Source organism: Gavia stellata, chromosome 34 (assembly GCF_030936135.1).
Source record: "Gavia stellata isolate bGavSte3 chromosome 34, bGavSte3.hap2, whole genome shotgun sequence".
NCBI lineage: Eukaryota > Metazoa > Chordata > Aves > Gaviiformes > Gaviidae > Gavia > Gavia stellata.
The window spans coordinates 1,497,837-1,517,769 of record NC_082627.1 but is presented as its reverse complement, the minus strand read 5'-3'; the positions used below and the strand labels follow the sequence as shown (position 1 = coordinate 1,517,769).

The window sequence follows — 19,933 nt, the reverse complement described above, 5'->3', positions numbered from 1 at the left end:
CTCCCCTGGCAAAACCTGCAACCACAATGGGGTGGTGAGCCATGGTCTTTCACTGCAGGGGTGCCCAGGCCCAGGAACGGTGGGCCCAGATTCTGAGAAATAAGGTATAAAAGTGAAGCAAAGAAGAAGGAGGGTGGGGGTGGGGATATCTTCTGAACATGACGGTGGGTGCCAGTATGGGCACTGACCTGCGGACTCAAGCCACCCCAGGTGGGTACTGTGGAGAAGAGCCCAGCGCCTGTCCTGTGCCACCTCCCTGCTGTCATTGCCCTCTGCAGTTATAAGGTTTCTCCCTTACTCTGGAACCTGGCAGAGGTTTGCCTCCTCCTCCTCCTCCTCGGGGAGATGAGCCACCGGCCCTGGGTGTGTGTGAGGTGGCAGCACATCTGAGCAGAAAGAGCCCATTCCATGACATTTTGGGGCCTGAACGGTCTGGCCCTGCAGGCTGGGTCCATTCCCTGGAGCAATGCAGGATCATCACTGTGCCCCAGACCTGTGCTTGCTCCTGCAACCCCCAAGCACCCACCCAATGTCTGTGGTGGTGAGACCTCAACCCTCTGCACTGCTGCCCCACGCTGGGCAGAGCACGGCTGTGGAAAGCCCACGGGAGAGCAGCGTTACCAGGTGAGACCCCCAAGTGGTGGATGACATACATGGGGACTGCAAACACAGCCTCCATCCCCTGGGAAACTCCCACCGGGGCAGGCTCCAGCCCTGCATCTCCACAGGGAGAGATGGGCCCAGGGCTGGGGATGGAGGGGCTGGCTCTGGGGCCAGGGGTTGCCAGCAGGAAAACTCTAGGGACCACTGTGGGAGGTGATGCATGGGCTGTGATCCCCCCTGGGGCTGGCTCGGGTGTTCAAGGCACCACAGCCACCTTAGGACTCCCTTCTGTGGGTCTACAGCTCACCCCAATATGGCAGCTCTGTCGTGACCTCTGTGTCGTGGCACCAGTGTGGCCCAGGCAGGGCCGGGGGAAAGAGCAACTGGGGAACCCCAGGGTGAGGAGGTGGGTGCTCCCGCTGCGGAACCCCGGGGTGAGGAGGTGGGTGCTCCCACTGGGGAACCCCGGGGTGAGGAGGCTGGTGCTCCTGACCTTGCAGAGAGCCATTTTTGCTGGAAACTGTGGCTGTCAGGCTGGAAATGTCTCTGTCAGCAGGAATATTCCCCAGGGACCATGAACTCTCACAGCCCCACAGCCCGACCCCGAGCCCACTGTCCCCAAGACGTGCCCCTTCCCCACTGCCATGTCTTTGTGCTCTGCTCCCCCCAGTCAGCCTCAGGGAGACACCCCGACACCTGGGCAGGCAAGCGCCAGCTCTGGCTCTAACCCCAAAGCCTTTTAATAAGAACATGTAAAAGAATAAGAATCATGTAAAAGCAGGGGAATAAAAATGGAGGACATGGCCGGCTGTTTCTGCTGCCCGTGGAAAAGGGAGACAGTTCCCTGGTGCTCACGGCTCTCCCAGATGCACAGACCTCTCCTCCCTCCCGGCTGCACCCAGCTGCACGGCAGGGACGGGCTCTCCTGGCCCGCGGCTCAGGGACTGCTGTGCACTGAGCTCTGCTGTCACAGCCTTTGTGTCCTCAGGGGGATGTGCCAGAGACACCTCTTCAGCATCGTCATAGCCCGTGCTCTCTGGGGACAGGCACCAGGCATCTCCCTCAGCTCCAGGGGCCCCAGCACTTCTCGGGGAGTGCAGGTTTGTCCCTGCAAGCAGCAAGGCAGGCCATTGCACGTTCATCCCATGGGCTGCCCCTCCTCGTCAGTACATCACCTTCACTTCTCAGCAGTCCTGAGATGTTCAGCTCCCTCTCCCACCCATGGTCCCCCCAAGGAAAACTCGAATGGGCAGGTTCCCCTGTCCCAGGAGGTTGGGCTCTCAGTACAAAAACGATTCATCCGGCACCAGGGATGGCACCCCAGGAACCAGCAGCGCTATCTTTCCCTCTTACCTCCAGGTGCATCCCTGGGCCCTGCTCCCTCCTCTGGTGCCCTGGGCATTTCCCAGTCTCCCTGCCCAGGGGCAGGATCCTCCCCAGGGTCAGAAGCCTCCCTGGCATCATCGTAGCCATCCACTGGGTCACCTCCGGCCAGGACAGGGATGTCTGAAAGGACAGGGGAGCTGGTGACAGTGAGAAGGTACGTCCTGCAGAGCAATGACAGGAGGATGCACAGGGACATGGGGCTCAGACACTGGTGTTGGCAGCACCACATGCAATGCCCAATGTCCTCCCCAACTCTGACGGTGACACTCAGTGACACTGCTGTCCCCCACACGTCTGCAGGGAGGAGAGATCCACCCCTTCTGGCCCCCTGTTACCTGGTGCTGACCCTGGACCATCCTCCTCCTTGCTGTCCACAGGGTAGGGCTGCAGCTTGGTCAGGGACCCCTCTGAATAGGAGCCTGGCGAGAGGTGCAGCAGGTGTGATGGGAGTGCGCTCTGCTGACCCAGCTCATGGTCAGTGCTGCTGGGGACGGGGGACCCACAGAGCCAGGGCTGAGTGGGGAGGAGGGCTCAGGACTCACCCTGCTCCCCTGGGACAAACCCTGTCTCAAAGGGGCTCCCAGACATGCCCTGGGACAGCCCCTTCCCTCAGCCCTCAGGATGCAGGGGCAGGCAGTGAGGGGCTGTCCCCAGCTGGGACGGGCAGAGCTGGTGGGGAGGAAGCTTCTGGCCTGGGCCAAGGACCTGGCTGCTCTCCCCACAGCCCCCACAGCGCCAGCGCTGCAGGGACTGTGGGTCAGGGGGCTGCAGGGGGTCATCCCTGGGTGAGGAAGTGGGGAAAGAGCCCTGCACATGTGCCCTCCAGGAGGGACGCACACCCACCTGAGCTGCTGAACCTTGCCTGCTTCTCCAAAGCTGGGCTGTAACCAATCTCCTCATAGACGGCCTCAGGGAAGGGCTCCCAAGCTCTCTCGGAGCCTGCGGACAGAGGCAGGGCTGGCCCAGAGACACACAGGGAGGGGATGGGATCCCTCTCTGCTCCCCCAGCCCTGTTCCCCTGGGCCACCCCAGGGCTGTCGCCACAGCATATCCCCGCTGCACTGTCCAGTCCCCACTGCCACTTCTTCAGTGAGGGCAATGTCCCCATGGAGATGGTCTGGGACAGCGACACCCTCCCACCATCCCCTCAGAGATAGCCCTTGTGCCCCTCTGGCCTCTGGGTCAGGTCCCTGGTGCTGAGCTTGGAGCAGCTCCACCTTTCCTCTCCCGCTGGACCTGCCCCCTCTCTGCCCCATGGATCCATAGCACGGCCTATGCCCTGACGAGAAGAGGTCAGGGTTGGATGGAGGAACAGCCCGGGGGCCTGAAACCATGAGGATGGACCCTGCTGCCCCACGTTCCTCCTGGCATCTCCCCTGACACAGAGCCCCCTCCAGAGATGCCCAGAGCACTTCTGGTGGCATGTCCTCCTCTGTTTCCCCTCTGTTCCCATCTCCCCCAGCCCAGCTCTGCCATTTCTCTCTTCACCCCATCCCTGGCTCCTCCCGCGTCTGCACTCTCTCTACACCTTGCTGCTGACGGCTCATGGCCAGGCCGTCAATGGGACATTGGGACAGCAGGCAGCACACACTCTCCTCCCCGCAGCTTTACCTGTACCACTCACTGACACCCCACAGCACCCCTGGCCCTGCCAGGAGGCATCTTCCCATGGGACCGTGGGGAAAGGACCCACCTCTGCGCCCAGCCCTGGCGCTTCGCACTTGCCCTGCCAGGAGGGCCAGGAGCAGGCAGAGAAGGGCTCCCAGGATGATGCAGATGATGACGGGCAATGAGACACTCCTGCTGCCGGTCGGACGGCCCCGCGTGGGATCTGCGTGGGCAGGAACACAGAAAGGGCAGCACCAGGCTCGGGAGAGGTGGGGGGCCGGGGCACCCCAGTACTGACCCCCATTACAGCGGGGGTAGGGAACCCCAGGGGTGAGTGATGGCAAAGCTCCCACCCTGATGGGAAAATGAGAGCCCTCCCCAACCCCCTCCACTGCTACCCAGTGCCTCCTCTCGGGAGCTTCACACCCCAGCAAGGATCCCCTTCCCTCTGGCTCTGGGTCACAGCCTGAGCCCGAGAAGTCACAACGCTGGTGAGGAGGACAGGTTACCTGCTCGGGGGGTTGGTGCTGCCGTCCTGGGTGCAGCTGCAGAGGAGGAGAAAGAGAGCTGGGCTGAGAGGATGTGTGTGAGGGTACCAGGGACCCTCCTCTCTCACATGCCGTGTGTGTGCGTGTGCACGCGTGCATACGCGTGCAGACATCCCTGACACAGCCCTCCCAAATTGCCTCTCCTGCGGGGCTGCTCAGGGTGGCTGGGACAGAGCCCAGGGCCCTGCTCTGGGCTGTGGGCAGGATGGCACAACCAGCCTGGGAGATGTCCCGGGGGGCTGCAGAGCCCTGTGGGCAGACGCTGGAGGACATCCAGCCCCACAGAAGCTGCTGCCCACTTGGGAACAGGCTGCCATAATCTGCAGGGATGGCCTTGCTCTCAGGATCTCTGGGGCCATGATGGGACCCAGCAGCGTAAACACCTGCCCCGGCTCCTTGCCAATACCCCTGTGAGGGGTCTCAGCCCCTCCGCTCACCTGAGCAGTTCACAGCAGCATCCTCCTTATGCCGGCAGGCACCACTGTCCCCAGGCCGAGCCCAGCAGTCCTGCAGAGACGGCTCTGTCCCCCGGCACTCCACCTGCTCCAGCCAGATGGGGCCTGTCCCCTCCCCAAATGCAGCCTCATTCAGAGCAGACACTGCGGGGCCACAGCCCAGCTGCCTGCATGCCACCTCGGCATCCCGCATGTCCCAGGAGTCGTCGCACACCGTCCCCCAGGAGCCGCGGTACCAGATCTCCACTCTGCCTGAGCAGCTGTTCTCGCCTCCCACGGCACGAATCTTCTCCCTGTCTGGAGAAGGGAGAGAGCTCCCAGGGCAGCGGGACAGCAGGCAGAGCCCTGCCAGGTGAGAGGGACATGCAGAGGAGCAGCTACCTGTGCAGCTTGTGGAGTTTGGGCACAGGGTCCCTAGGGCCGGGGGTGTTTCTGGCCGTCTCCCTGCAGAAGGAAATGCTGGGCTGAAGGGGCTGCTGCAGGGGGTTATGCAGCAGAGAGTGGGGCTGAGCTCTGCTCGTGCCTCCCCGTGCCACCTCACTCACGGCAGCAGCTGAACCCTGGTCATTCAGGGGACACGCAGGGCAATGTGGGGCACCCTGACAGCTCAGCCCCAAAGGGAACCTGGGGAATGTGAGTGGCTCTGAGAGCTGAAGTCCCATTTGTGTCCCCAGAAGCAGCAGGGTCTGGCACATAAAGCAAAAGCCCGCTGTGGGCCTTGTCCCTACGCTTGACTGTGCCTAGCAGGGAACTGGAGCTGAGGTGGTGCTGGTGCCCAGGTAGCTCAGAATTACCATTGCAGGTGATGTGGGTCTCATCTCGCAGGTCATCGCATGACTGCGGGTGCCAGGGAGCGGAGGGACATTGCCAGAAGGAGCTGTTTCTCTCCCCACACTCCACACGATCCAACCAGGTGGGACCAGAGAAGTTGTGGTAGAGCGGGGGTGTATGCAGGTACCCTCCATCCCCGCAGCCCAACTCTTTGCATGCCAGCGACCAAGTTTCGGGAGTCATTGAGTTGGAGCAAACGCTCCCCCACGTCCCGTTGTAGAAAACCTGCAGGCGCCCGGAGCAGCTGCTGCTGTTCTCCAACCTCAGGGCCACAAACTCTGGAAGAAGGGCACAGAGGGGGAAGGGGCTGGTGTGGGGCTGTGGGCGTAGAGAAGCCTCTTCACCCCCCAGGCCCTTAGCCAGGCAGGGGCACAGCTAACAACTCCCCCTTGCAAGCACGGACAGAAATCCTTGCCCTCCCCGTTAACCGCTGGGGATGGCTGAGCTCCCCAGAGACCCGCAGTGGGACCGAGGGCGTCTGTGCATGGATGTCCCCAGGACGGACTCAGACAGCGGCTCAGGGGCAGCCAGGGACAGTCTTAGTGGTTCCCGGCTCTCCCCACGTCCCGGCCTCCCCAGGCACCTGCCTCATGCCCCTGCTCCCAGCACAGACCTGAGCAGACGACTCCTGCGTCCTCTTTGTGCCCACAGTCGTGCTGCCCCCAGGACCCTGCTGGGCAGTCCCAGAGGGTAGCTTCGGCCCCGGAGCAGTTCACACCGTCCAGCCAGATCTGACCAGAGCCTTCCCCGAACTTAGCAGAGCCAACCGCCTCCACTGCCCCTCCGCAGCCCAGCTGGTGGCAAACGACTGCGGCATCAGACAGGTCCCAGCCATCATCGCAGATGGTCCCCCAGCTGCCCTGGTAGTAGATCTCCACTCTTCCTGCACAGCGCCCAGTCGTATTCTCCAGCCGGACCTGCCGGCTCCCTGCAGCGGCAAGAAACCCCATCTGCCATCAGGGGCTGGTGCCCACCCAGCTCAGAGCCTGGGGGGCCCGTGCAGTGCCACTCACCCCAGCAAATGACCCCCATGTCCTCTGCAATCCCTGCTCCTGGTGCACTCGCAGGCAGGGAGGTGTTGCAGAGGGTCAGGTTGGCCTCGTGCCCTGCGCACCGGACCCCTCGCAGCCCCACGGGACCCGTCCCTCTCTCAGCCTTCGGGGGATTGTAGGCTGTCTCTGCCTCTCCGCACTGCAGTTGCCGGCACACCACGCTGGCCTCCTGCACGTCCCACTGGTCATCCAGGACTCTGGCCCACGTCCCGTGCTGGAAGATCTCCACTCGTCCGTCGCACCGGCTCCCTCCACCCACCAGCCGCAGGGACATGGAGCCGGCTGAGCCTGCGGAGAGCAGCCAGGCCCCAGCCCTTGGCGGCACCAGAGAGCCCACAAATCTGCAGCACCTCTGTAGGCTCTGGAACCCTCACAACACCCTGGAGCTCACCCACCTGCCCCCAGCCCTCTGCAGGGAGCTTCAGGAGCACGTTTCCACAGGATTTGTTTCCCAGTCCCTGAGCCTTCCGGAGCAAGACACTCTCTTTGCTCTTGGTGGGGCAGAGCCACCCAACAGGTCCCTGCTGCGCCAGATGGAGCAGCTGCTATAGGAAGGACCAGCAGCCGGTGCAGTTACCCGGGGACAGGCAGCGCTGGGACAAGCCTTGCCCAACCTCAGCGCTGGCACTGGCACCACTGAGACACCAGGCAGAGCCCACACGTCTCTGCCCCTCTGCACCCCTGGGGATCGGGGACTGGGAGCCTGTGTCCATGGCAGGGAGCAGAGCGAGGGGGGTCAGTTTGGGACTTGTGCTGACCAGAAGCAAGGGCAAAGCCCAGCCCTGCTCTGCGACTTACACCCCAGGTGTGCTACTGCTCCTGGGGGCACCTGGACAACCCCTGCGGGTGGGGAATTGGGCTCTGTGGGGCTCTCTGTGGGGCTGGGTCAGGGCTGTCTGCAGCCGGAGAGATGGAGCGAAGCCCTGCAGCCCTGTTCTTGGCCTGTCCTGCAGCAGGAGCTGAGGAGCCTGGGCCTGGCGGTGGCCCCAGGGCCTGAGCTGCCGCCTCGGGGGGCAAAGATGCCTGTCTCTGTTCTGTCCTCAGCTCTCCCACAGCAGAGCAGTCATTCTAGCAGGCAAAGCTCTCCACATTGCTCCTGGTGAAACCAGGTATTCTCCAGGGAGAAATTCACCCTGGTGCTGCCATGGGGTCCCCTGCTTTGCATGGCCATGCCACACCCAGGGCGCAAATGGAGTTACTGCAGTGTTCTCCCAGCACTCACCTGAGCAAATGACAGCAGCATCGTTCTCGTGGGAGCATCGCGAGGCCCCCAGGGCAGTTACTGGGCACTGTCCCAGGTGGGCTTCACTCCCATCACAGTGGAATGAGTCTGTCCAGACAGGGCCGGTGCCTCTCCCAAAATGCCCTCCTCCAGGAAGAGACTCAGCAAATCCACAGTCGAGGTGACGACAGAGAACGTGGGCGTCCAAGAGATCCCAGCGGGAGGCACAGAGGGTGCCCCAGGTCCCCAGCACCTGAACCTCCACCCTCCCCTCACACACCGTGCTGCCGTTCACCAGCCTGAACCCTGTGTACTCTGGGAAACACAGAAAGATGAGAAAGGGTGCATTGGTGCTCTGGCACCCTCCGTAGCTGGAGGAGAAGCCAGAGGCACAGCCTTCCTTTCTGCTCCTTCTGCACTCTTTTAGGGCTGCACACAACCACATCACCCCTTCTGTCACCACACCCCGCACAGCACAGCCCCTGTCCTGCTCCCCCATCCCCAGCTCCCACACAGAGTTCAACACCCCACCCTGAGTCCTTACGTGTGCAGGTGACACCGGCATCGTTTGCGTGGGTGCAGGGCTGGTCCCTGGGGGACCCCCTGGGGCAGGAGGCGAGAAGGGGTTCATGCCCCGCACACTGCAGCTCTCTGTCCCAGATGGGACCCACACCTTCTCCAAAGTGAGCTGACCCGGGCACGGACAGGGCTGCGCCGCACTTCAGCTCCCTGCAGACCACGTTGGCGGCTTTGGGACCAAAGTCTGAGTCACAGACAGTTTTCCACTGGTTCCCATCACGGATCTCCACACGTCCTGAGCAGGGACTATCCCCTCCGACCAGCTGGAAAAATCCTAAAGAAACCAAACTCCTGTGCGTTCCTAGATCTCCCTGGCAGTTACATGCCCACATCCCACCTCATGTCCAAGGTGGCTGCAGGTAAAGAGCCCCACAACGACCCCAGCAGCTCCCAGTGGGTGCAGATGGCACAAACACAGCAGGGACACCCTGCTGCTCCTCAGACATCAGCACAGCACTTGGGGGTTTGCTTCTCTCCCAAATCCCCAGCCGCAGGAACTGCTCAGACAAACTGCTGCTGCCCTGGAGACCCTGGGCGGCCCAGGACTGGCCCCAGGCACTGCAGCACCCGGAGCACTTGAGCCCAAGGAGAGGGGCCCTGGAGCTGTTGGCTGCTGCAGCCTGCTCTGCCGGCCGAGCTCAGGGCCAGGCTGCAGAACCCCTTGGAGCCGCCAGAAATGCACCTCATTCCTGGGTGGTTCTCGGGCTGTTGGGGAACTGCTGTTATATGGGACATCTCTCAGGGCACAGATGCCGTGTGAGCGTACCTGCGGTTGCTGTCGCCACCAGCCCCCAGCTCCAGCACCTACCCGGGGAGGGCTCCTCAGCCAGGGCCAGAGGGCACTGCCAGGCGTGCACAGCCCCGGCCAATGGCTGGGCAGAGGGCAGGAGAGTGGGCAGAGGAGCAGCCCTGGACTGATACAAGCTCCCAGTGCAAGGACTGGCACCAAGGAGAGCCAGAAAGTGCTGGCAAATGCCCTGTGGCACAGGGCAGCCAGCGGCTGTAGGCAGGAGAGCCTGGGCAGCAGGTCAGCACTGCCGGCACAGGGTTGTTTCCCTGGGGGCTGGCTCTCCTGGGCTGACCCTGGAAGAGGAATGAGGTAGCTACAGGCCACGCTGCTCTGCTGCCCAAGCCCAGTGCTCCTCTCCTCTGAGCAGCCCCTCTGCTTTGGGGGACTTGTGTTAGCCAGGGAACACAACCCAGAATTCCCCGGCCACCTTGGGCCCTTCCCTGGGGCTGTGGGTGGCCGTGTGAGTGGCTTTCGATGCCTCTGCCATGGGGGGACCTACTCCTCCGTGCTGCCAGATAGCTCCTGTGTGAACAGGAGGAGAAAGCTGGGAACCAGCAGAGACTGCGGGGCAGGGTGGGCATTCATCTCCCAGCCCCAGGCACCCATGGAGGGTGGGCTGAGCCGCATTGGGGGTCAGGCAGTGGTGGGTTCCCACTGGAGTGTCCTCAGGGACTGGGGAAACCAGCAATGACAGTCCCAGCTCAGCAGTGTGACCAGCCCCACCAGGCCCTTCTCCAGTACACCCTTGTTTCCCTGAGGGCACAACCAGGTCCCTTCCCCCATCCCAGTCACAGAGGTGGGGAACGGGCTGGCCCCTTACCTGAACACCTCACTCCAGCATCCCAACTGTGAACACAGTACTGTTGAATCCATTTGGTGTTTGTGCAGTCAGACAGAGCAGACTCGGTGCCACGACAGACAACACCAAACATCCAAATGGGGCCAGATCCTGGCCCAAAGGTTGCGTACTGAGGAGCTTCAAGAGCAGACCCACAGCCCAGCTGCTTACAAACCACTGCAGCATCTTCCATGTCCCAGTCGTAACCACACACGGTCCCCCACTGGCCCTGGTGTTTTACCTCCACTCTTCCAGCACAGCGTCCGCCACCATTTTCCAGCCTCACCTCCGCAGCCCCTTCAAACATTGACAGGGGACCCGTCAAGAGAGTGGGGAGCCCCAAACTTTGTGTCTGGAGGTCCCCCCTGCCCAGGCTGAGTCACAGGCACCTGGGTGGGAGCCCTCCCCATTCTGGGCTGTCCCCAGGGCAGTGTGGGGGTCTCTTTTCTCCCCATGGGCTGCGAAGGGCTGGGGGTGCCCATCAGCTGACCTGCTGTGCCATTCACCACCCCACAGCCTGCGGCGCCTCCTCCCACCTCAACCACCCCCTGCCCATGCCCACCTGCACACCATGCCCGGCCCTGCACAGGGCACCGTCTCCTCACCAGCCCAGCAAACCCTGTACAGCCCTGTGCCCCCAGGCCCACAGCTCCCTCTCCCACCCAGAGAGGCACAGGGAAAGGCAGAAGTTCAATTGACTTGAGCACCTTCTGCCCCTCATCTCAGTGGCACATGCCAAGAAACCCCATTCCCAGAGGTATTCCGATGAGCCCACTGGTGCCCACTGTCCCTAGCTGTGGGACAAGGAAGCCGGCACTTACCCCTACACAGCTGCACCCAGAGGAGCAGCCACAGCACCTGAGGGGACAGGAGTCCTTCTGTGCCCATCCTGAGCCTCCTGCCCTCCTGGCACAGCCCTGCTGCGCCCCACTCCCTCTCACGGCTGCCGGGGACTCAGGCGATGGCAGGGGACTATATCTCTGCAGATGCTGGCCCAGCTGCAGGAGGAGCCAATCGAAGCAGCAGCACCTTTTTAGACGTTATCGGGAGCTATCTCCCCTCCGACACGGCCCAGCCCTCCAATGAACTTCTCCAGCGCCGTTCATGACCATATATGAGGCACATATATGTCCCGCTGCGGGTGTCACGGTCTCTGTGGAAGGGGATCATCACGGGACAAGCTGGGTGTGGAGGGGAAATGGGTCTGTCACCCCTTGAACCTTGCTGTGGGACTGGGAGCACTGAGCATCTCCTATGCTGGGCTCATCCACGAACCCAAGAGGCAAGCGTCCAGCTGCCCCTGAGATGTGGGAACCATGGAGCTGGGGCTGCACCGGGGTCTGTGTTGGGATGGGAAGGAAACAGCCCCTGCCCCTGCGACAGACCCCGCTGTGCTGGGAGCAGCAGCTGGGCAAGGTCCTTGGCCAGGGGAAGAGCTCCCTTCCAGGAGTGCTGGCTCACCCGTCCCTCCCCAGAGAGCCCCACGGTGGGTCCCTCACAGGAGCCAGAGCTGGGACCTGTCCCTGCCCTGGCAGCAGACATGCAGCCCAGAGCCTCAGACTTGTCCCTGATTCTCAGCCTGTCACCGAGGGGCCGTTATTCCCCACGGGCGGATCGGGAGCTGGAGCCTGCAGGTGCACAAACCACAGCCCACGTGGCCTCGCAGCGCTCGCCGCGCTCCCGCCGCAGCGCCCGGGGAAGGCAGTCTGTGGTTTCCTGCTGGCACCGTGCCCAGGCACATCCCCGCGGTGCCCCCGAGCCACCCCCACCCCGACTGCTCCAGCCAGGGCTGCGGGGGCTGCTCCTTCGGCCTCGCAGACACGGGGCCGGGCAGCTCCTGTCCCCCGTGATGCCCCTCTGATGCACACAGACGTTCTGCACCGAGACCCACGGCCATGAGGTGCCATCAGTGACGTGACATCACACCATCCTACTGCCACCGCTGTGTACTGAGCAGTTATGGTGACGGTGACCTCACACCCTCCTACTACTGCTGCTGTGAGCTCATGAGTTACAGTTACATGTGTGTGTGCTGCGTTCGGGCTTCTGCTGGTGACGGTTCTTCTCAAAAGCCATATTGGGGTGGGGTCTAAGTATTATTTTGATGCCATCAGAAGCACCCACACAAGCCATACGCCTGCTCTTGGCCTAAAAGCATCTCTGGCACCAGTGAAATCACAAGCTCCTACACAAGCCATGTGCATACTCCTGGCCTATCCGCCACTCAGCCGCAGGTGATGTCACAGCATCTCAACCCGCCATGTGCCTGCTCCTGGCCTATCAGATACTAGGGCAGCAGTGACTTCACAAGTACCTACACAACCCATAGGCCTCGTCCTGGCCTATCAGCTAATCAGTCACAAATGACCTCACAAGCACCTACACAATCCATAGGCCTGTTCCTGGCCTATCAGATATTCAACTGAGAGTGTCCTCACAAGTACATATCTCTCCATCTGCCATGAACTTGCCATGGAGGTACTCGGGCTCCAATGACCTCACCATGGCCTATGCAAGCCATGTACCTGGTCCTGGCCTATCAGCTACTCAGCCATGAGTGTCATCACAAGTACATACCCAGGCCATGTCTCTCCCCTTGCCTAACAGCTACTCGGGCACCAGTGACCTGACCACCACATATCCACCTATTGACTATCTGCTCGCCTATGAGATTCCAGGGAACAAGTGACCTCACCCAGCCACTCACTCAGTCCCCAGCAGGATGGCGGAGACAAATGGAAGGGCAAAAGTCAGAAAAAACCTCATGGGTCAACATAATGACACCTTAATAATTAGTGAAAAATAAAAGAGGAGGGACACAGGGGATGGAGAAGCAATCCCTCACACCAGCAGACCAATGCCCAGGCAGTCTCTGAGCAAGGGCTACTTTGGAGAAACTCCCTTCCACTTTTAGTGCTGAACAAGATGCCATATGGCATGGAATATTTCTTTGGCCCGTTCGGGTCAGCTGTCCTGACTTTGTCCCCTCCCAACCTCTTGTCCAACCCCAGCCTCCTCGATGCAGACTCAGAATGAGAAACAGAAGAGGCCTTGACGCTACGCCAGCACTGATCAGCCATAGCTACAACATCAGGGTGTTATCAACACTGTTTTAGCCACCAGCAGCTGCCTGGGGCAGTGGGTTTCTCCATGCTCTGCTGCACACTGCCAATACCTTTTCACTACCACTCTGCCATAGCAATGCCCTGGACCAGTTCTTCTGTGAACTTCCCCAGATCCTCAAGCTCTCCTGCTCAGACTCAGACTGTCTCAGGGAAGTTGGGGTCCTTGTGGGTGGTGCAAGCTTAGTTTCTGGGTATTTTGTTTTCATTGTGCTGTCCTATGTGCAAATCTTCAGGGCCGTGCTGTCCCCCTCCTCTGAGCAGGGACAGCACAAAGCCTTTTCCACCTGCCTTCCTCACCTGGCCATGGTTTCTGTGTTCATCAGCACTTCATTTTTTGCCTACCTGAAGCCCCCCTCCATCTCTTCCCCATCCCTCGATCTGGTGGTGGCTGTTCTGTACTCAATGGGACCTCCAACTCTGAACCCCTTCACCTACAGCATGAGGAACAGGGAGCTCAAGGACGCCATGGAGAAATTGATCCCATGGACCTTGTTCCACCAGCAGTAACCTCCCTCCCCTTCTCTGCAAGTTCTCCCAGAGCTTGGCTTAGGCCAGGCCTCTGATCTCTTTCTCCTGTGATAATTGTAGTCATAGGTACCTGCTCTGCTTCCTACCACTTCTCTAGAGGCTTCATCCTGTCCTGTCTGACCCTTTCACAAATGCTTTGAACGCTGCATCAGATCTGGCCTCCCTGACAGCATCTCAGCAATCAAAGGGGTCTCCTGAGTGCAGGGCCTGAAGGCTGGCCTGTCCTTAAAAAGCTGCTGCCAAGAACAAGCCCAAGGAATTAGACTTTAAAAAGGTCTTTTCTGATTCTTTTCTCCCTGTGTTGGGGGCAGTAAGCTTGTGGCAGCTCTGAGATCAGCAAGTAGAGCAAGACTCTATTCCTGGTGTCCAGGGGCCGTGTGGATGCTGCATGAGCTCTCCATTACCTCTTTACATTGCCACATGTATAGGAGGGCTGATGGCATATATTGTTCCCTGTGGAAAGGAGTCTGGAGGGGTCAGGAGAGAAAGGACACTCTCCGTGTGTCTTGGGGAGGGCAGTGAATGGAGACTCAGAAGATGAAACACCCTCAAAGGTGAAGTTTTCCCAGAGCAAAGCACTAAATCCAGATACCCACAAACCATGACCCTGCAGTTCTGTGGGAGCCAGTGAAACTGCAGCAGGCACAGGGAAGGGAGACGGCAGAGATGCGGGAGCTGCCTGAGGTGCCCCAGGGAAGGGGCTCTCACACTGTCTTGGGGAGCAGGGCTGGTGGGGAGGCAGAGGGGGACAGAGGCAGGCAGGGCTGGGCATCACTTGCAGCATGAATGCGGGAGAGACAGAGAGTGACTGGCCTGTGTCTCCTTGTGCCCTTGGGGCCAGCTCCAGCCCTGGGGCTGATGGGGAGGCTGAACAGCCTCAATGGCCCTGGAGCTGCTGTGCCCTTCAGAAGGGCTGGAGCTGTGGTGGGAGTGCCCAGAGCTCGGCAGCAGCCTGCAGCGGGAACTGCCATGGGGCCGGCCCAGACTGGGCTGCTCTGCTGCGGTGGTCTGGGGAGAGGGCAGGGGAGGTGGGGAGAGCCAGGGAGGGGCTGGGCTGGGCTGGAAGGTTTGTTGGGAGCAGAAAACAGCGCTGCTAGCTGAGCTGTGTGAGTGTGCAGGGTGGGAGCACACAGCAGTGTGATCGCGGTGCACAGCCAGGCCTTTTGGAGAAGGACGCAAGATATCAAAGGTAGAAAAGAGAGGACCTGGTCTGTGCCATGGTCCCTGGACACCCTGAGGAAGCTGCCCCATGAACACTGGCCAAAACCAGCCCTGAACTCTGGCCATTTCCACCTCTGGTAATACAAGGAGCTGTGGGCAGGGACTCTGCTGCATTGCAAACTCCATCTTCCTCCTGGGCTCATTACCTGCAGGGGCATGGCCAGCCCTGTGCAATCTCTCCTGACCCAGATGCTGCCAGACCCTGCAGCGAGGCTGTTGCAAAAGCCTACGTGGGATTCCACTAGAGTTGGGAAGGGGCAGGCAGTGGTGAGAGGCTGCCACGGCTGGAGGAAGAAGCGTGGATGGCTGTAATGGGGAGTGTTCTGGGCAGAGATTTTCCCACCCCGAATGCACCCTGGTCCATGCAGTGCCTGCACCATGAAGCTGTGGGGCCATGTGGGGCAGCAGGACTTGGCCAGCCCAGCTGAGGAGGTCTTCCCTGCTCTGCCCACAGTCACCCCACGGGCACTGCCACAGTCCCTCTGTGCTGGGTGATGAGGTATCTCTGTGTGTCCTTCTCTGAGCTCAATGGGCACCCACAGTGTGTGTCATTGCCTGGAGCTGGTCGTTGTGGCCTCTCTGCATGATCCTGACCAGGCTGTCCTTGGAGATGGGCTGTGATGGTCCTCAGTCCACAGCATGTGCCGAGTGCCAGCCCGGGAATGCCCCCTGCAGATGAGCTCGCACTGTGCTGGGGGCATGGGCAAGCCCTGCAGGATGTTCTCACACCAGGATTCTTCTTGGTACAAAGGGGGACCATTGCATCCTAAAGTAATTTCTGCTGGGTGGGAGCTGTGAGGGATGCAGAAAGGCTCACGGATAGAAAGATAATTTTAAAAAGGAAGAATAATGTATTGGGCTCTAATGACTTTGGTGCAGTGGGGGTGCATACAGGCACAACTCTGATACCCACCTCCACCACTGATATGAACAAAGAAGAAACCAGTTGCATACTGACACTCAGACTCGATGTGCCATAGCTCCTGCCTAAGTTGTTCTCCAAGCCTATTCTGAGCAGTGGGCCCACATTATTCTTTGCCTTCCGCTGGCTGCCAGCACACTTAATGAAGCCCTTCTTGCGACCCTCCGCATCACTCAAGCAGTGCCCAGCCTGGGGGAAGCTCTGCCCTGGGCATGAGGAGGGTGGAGGGACGAGGAGCAGGGAAAGCGGGAAGAAGACCGAGCAGCTCTGCAAAAGGCCAAGGGGGAACACATTGCTGAAGCTGGGGCTCCTACCTGTGGGTCGTCAGTCGAAGCCTCTCCCAGCTCAGCTACTTCTGCTCTACCCCAGGAGCACTTGTCCTGGTGCCAGCCCTGCCTCAGTGCAGACTGGAGTGCAAGAGGTGTGCTCCTGAGGGACGTCCCTCTAACCAGTCCCAGCCCATCCCCACAGATGGAGGCTGCCCTCTCCCTGCCCAGGCCGGCCAGCCTGGATTGCCAAGAGCCCATCCCCTGGCACCCCACTGCAACCTGCTCCTGGAAGGCTTGGTCAGAGCCCTCCAAGGGAGCTGGAGCTGCCTCGGGCTCAGGGGAAGGCTGGTGGCAGGAGGGTGGGACATGGGCACAGCACAGCAGTGCTGGGAGCTGGGGCACCAACAGGGAAAGGGGGGTGCGACCCATGCCCTGGGCTGCACACAGGGGCACGGGGCAGCTGCTGCCTCTGGGGTTGGCCAGGCTACCAAATCAGGGGAGATGTCAGCTCGAGGGCAGGAGCGCTGGGATTTTCTTGGATTTCCAGTGCAAACGTGCCTGTGGGGAGGGCAAGTGGGCAGGATCAGGCACAGGCAACTGCAATGGCAGGGGGGGATAAGAAAGTGTGCTGGCCTCCTGCCATGGCTGATCACCTTTATCCATAAAAGCCTGGAGGGGTCTTGTGTTTTCACATGGTTCTCCTTGAAGATGAAGCAGTTGTCTGAGGCCCCTTTGTCCTCCAAGGCACTTGCCCATGAAATCCCGCTTAGGAGATACTTGAACAAGACAAAAATTTCTATTGTGAACTCCAAGGCTCTGATGCTGGCATTTGCCTTGCACTCCTCTCTTGGGAATTTAGACCCCACCATCTGCTGTTCCCTGTAGACACCTGACACCGACCCTCTCTGGAACAGCTCACGTACCCATGGTTCCAAGTGCCTATGGCTCTGTCTCAGATATTGGCTCCAGAAGGTCCACGAGAGGCCACCTCAAGCCTCTCATCTAGCTGGGCCCATTCCTGGAGGAAAAGAGAAGCGGCAGGATTTGACAGTCCTCTTCCCAGTGCTGAGGCAGGTCTGTATTCTCCACGTGTTTGCACATGGTGGCAAAATTAGCTCTTTCTCTTAGAAGTATCCTCAACTGGATGAGAAGGAAGGAGAAGGTAGAAGTAAACTGAAGGAAAAGGTAGAAGTAAACTGAAGGAGTCTGCAGATGGTATGCACATATTCTGTACATTTCAATGAATGCAGGTCCTGTATGACCTGATTCCCAGTTCCTAAGTCAGTTGGGTATTTTTGAACATAGGTCTTTTTTCTGCTCCTTTCCACTGAATTGTTCACACTCACATGTTTGCTTTTGATTTCAGAGAAGAAACAGGTTTAATTTTAGTTCACCACAAAGCAACAAGAACAACAACAACCATTTTTCATGTTCCTGGAGCAGACAGAATAGCGTTCCGTTCTGCTCGTATGGAAAGAATTGCATCCTGCTTTCAACAAACAGGTTTGTTGTTTGACTGATTCCTGGGCAGGAGGAGAAGTACATGGACAAACCCTGCACTGATTTTAAGCGGATGAACTCGTTGACCTCATAGGTCCAATGTTAAATTGTTTCTGTTAGTAGCAAAGAGGCGTAGGGCATATGGGCAGTATACTTAAATGGGATGCTTGTTTACTGGCAATTGTCTGATCTGCTCTTGCGTGTTTCCTGTGATCAGAGCAGTATTTTGATAAAATAATCGGGCCAGTCTGGCAGAGATCTGGATTCAGGTAACACTATTTGTCTTCAGAAAGACCTGCTGTGATCCTTCAGCAGGACAGCAGCACCCTGGACATTCAGGTGCTCATCTGTGCAAAAAAGGACTTTGCAGATTGCCTTTCTTGGGAAGACTGGCTCCTCGCAAGCATTTTTGCCAAGTAGGCAAGTTTTTATGGGCCCCACTGCCCTCTGCATCTGTCACGCACATCCCCTTCAACTGGTTGGATCATTCATCCTCTGGAACCAAAAGGTTGTGAGTAACACTAATGATCCAGGCCATTTGCTAGCACACATTTCCTTCGTGTTGTCCTTTGTAGTAACACGAACTAGTCGTGAAAGAGTCAGGCTGTGCTCTGCCTGTCATGACAAGCTACTCAGCCCTTCCCACCGTCTGTCTTCAACCAAAAAGTTTTGTCAACACACACAACGTTCTTGTCAGGGTGGCTTCTGCATCCATGCCCCTCTGCTGCCTGCTGGCAGGAGCCTGCTGCAAGTTTTGGAAAGCACCAAATGCTGCTTTTTGTTGCTGCTGTCACCAGACTTGATCCTGTAGTTGAAAAGGGAGGAGTGGTAGTGACCATGTGAGGCACGTAGATGTAGGTCAACCTCACTGCTCGTTGTGAAGTTCCTGTGAGGTTCAGTGTGATTGAGGATTAGCTGGCTTAGTGTTACAGTGGTACTTCCCACCTTCATCATCACTTGCATTAAACTCGCATTTCTTTCTCTTACCTGTACTGTCCCACCTCTACTCAAGTTGTCATGTTAGAGGAACCATGACTCCTCATGAGCCATCTGCACACATGCCTTGAATGCTGACGTGCTGGAGCTTCAGTGCACAGGGCCCTTGAGACACTTGGGGATTGGGCCAGCAGAAACCTCCTCAAGTTTTACAAGGAGAAGGGGCAGAGTGGGACAGGACTGGAGTCTGACCAGGAGGCCCTGGGCATTATGAGGGATGCCATATGAACCACTGGGAAAGGCTCACCATCAATACAGGCAGCTCCTGCATACGGAGCTGCATTGTAGCATGGCCACCCAGACACGGGGAGTCATCATCCCCCTCGACCCAGCACTGGTGTGGCCACACCTGTAAAAGCCTGTGGGGCTTTCCATTCTGAAGAGTGGGAAGGAACAGGAGAGTGTCCAGAGGATGCCTGCAAAGGTGGGTTTAACATGAAGCACATGTCCTGTGTGGAGAGGCTGAAGGACCTGGGCTTCCTTGTCCTGATGATGTGGAGGCTTGTGTGGGAGTAAGAGAGTAGCCTGAAATTAGGAGTTTCAGGTGGTTTCAGGGTGTTTTCAGAGATGGTGGAGCTTTCCTCTGCAGTGGGAAACCACATGAGGAAAAGCGTGACAATATGCAGCTTGGGAGGTTGAGGCTGGACAGGAAGAGAAAGAGATGTGCCTTGAAGGGTAGTGCTGTGGTGCCAGAGGTCACGCAAGGGAGCCTGGATCAGCGCAATGCTTTGTGTTTCAAGGCACAGGCAGGGAGGAAGAAGAGATATCAGAAAAGGTAGGGAGATGCCACGGTGGGTGCAAGGTGAGGACCTAAGTTTGGTGTCCACAGCCTGCAGGTCTTTGTCCCCTTGGCTATGGCAGCTGGCTCAGCTACAAGGGCCTGAGAGCAGACATGTTAGTCTCATGGAACTGAGGCCTCCTTACTTCCTTGCACCCCCCCAGGGAGGCTGGGAGGTGTGGTACCTTCTCTCAGCATTGCCCACCCCACATCACACTGCTCCAGGAAGAGCCCTGAGCTCTTTGGTGAGGGACAGGGTCCCCCTTCGCAGGGCTGACCGCTTGCCATGATAAAACAGATCAAGTTTTACTCAGCGTCAGACCCCCCTGCACAGTGCCTTTGCCTACCTGTCATCACAGCCTCCAATTTTCTGCTCAAACAAATGCATGGGGAGGTTTGGTCTGTAATGGCCCTCAGAGGGGCCAATTAATGCTCCAAGATGCTTTGGCTTTTGCTTCTGACTTTAACTCCTTGAGAGCTTCTTCAATCTCCTCTCAGTATCTGAGGCTCATGGACTCAGCACCAAATACCCCATGGGGCTCGTTAAAGTGCAGAAAGACCTAAGGAGGCACATCTCTTCCTTAATTTTCTTCAGCACTTCCAGAGTTGTACAGCTAATTGGAAAGGTCTCAGGAGTCTAATTAAAGTGGAAGATTTCAATCAGAACTCAATAAAAAAGCGG

The 19,933-nt window shown here is 58.9% G+C and overlaps 2 protein-coding genes across 2 annotated transcripts; both read right to left on the bottom strand.

Moving 5' to 3' along the window:
* Positions 1-294: 294 nt before the first annotated feature.
* Positions 295-6,381, bottom strand: LOC132320226 (antigen WC1.1-like). Its single transcript, XM_059832499.1, has 8 exons — positions 6,045-6,381; positions 5,395-5,709; positions 4,583-4,897; positions 3,683-3,820; positions 2,833-2,928; positions 2,325-2,408; positions 1,957-2,109; positions 295-386 (listed from the first exon to the last, which is right to left on the bottom strand). Exons 1-8 carry the CDS (start codon positions 6,379-6,381, stop codon positions 295-297), a joined length of 1,530 nt encoding a protein of 509 aa, XP_059688482.1.
* A 29-nt stretch (positions 6,382-6,410) lies between these two features.
* Positions 6,411-8,616, bottom strand: LOC132320225 (scavenger receptor cysteine-rich type 1 protein M130-like). The gene is made up of 4 exons (XM_059832498.1): positions 8,250-8,616; positions 7,706-8,011; positions 6,546-6,771; positions 6,411-6,417 (listed from the first exon to the last, which is right to left on the bottom strand). Exons 1-4 carry the CDS (start codon positions 8,614-8,616, stop codon positions 6,411-6,413), a joined length of 906 nt encoding a protein of 301 aa, XP_059688481.1.
* Between the last annotated feature and the right edge of the window lie 11,317 nt (positions 8,617-19,933).

Bases quoted from the DNA above. Each gene is read 5' to 3' on its own strand.
- LOC132320226 (XM_059832499.1), bottom strand. From the start codon at position 6,381: ATGGGGTTTCTTGCCGCTGCAGGGAGCCGGCAGGTCCGGCTGGAGAAT. The intron at 5,710-6,044 runs GTCTGTGCTGGG...CCCTTCTTCCAG, and splicing joins CGCAGGAGTCGTCTGCTCAG to AGTTTGTGGCCCTGAGGTTG. The intron at 3,821-4,582 runs GTGAGCGGAGGG...CTGCCCACGCAG, and splicing joins TGCTGCTGTGAACTGCTCAG to ATCCCACGCGGGGCCGTCCG.
- LOC132320225 (XM_059832498.1), bottom strand. From the start codon at position 8,616: ATGTGGGCATGTAACTGCCAGGGAGATCTAGGAACGCACAGGAGTTTG. The intron at 8,012-8,249 runs GTAAGGACTCAG...CAGAGTACACAG, and splicing joins TGCCGGTGTCACCTGCACAC to GGTTCAGGCTGGTGAACGGC. The intron at 6,772-7,705 runs GTGAGTGCTGGG...TGCTCTCCGCAG, and splicing joins TGCTGCTGTCATTTGCTCAG to GCTCAGCCGGCTCCATGTCC.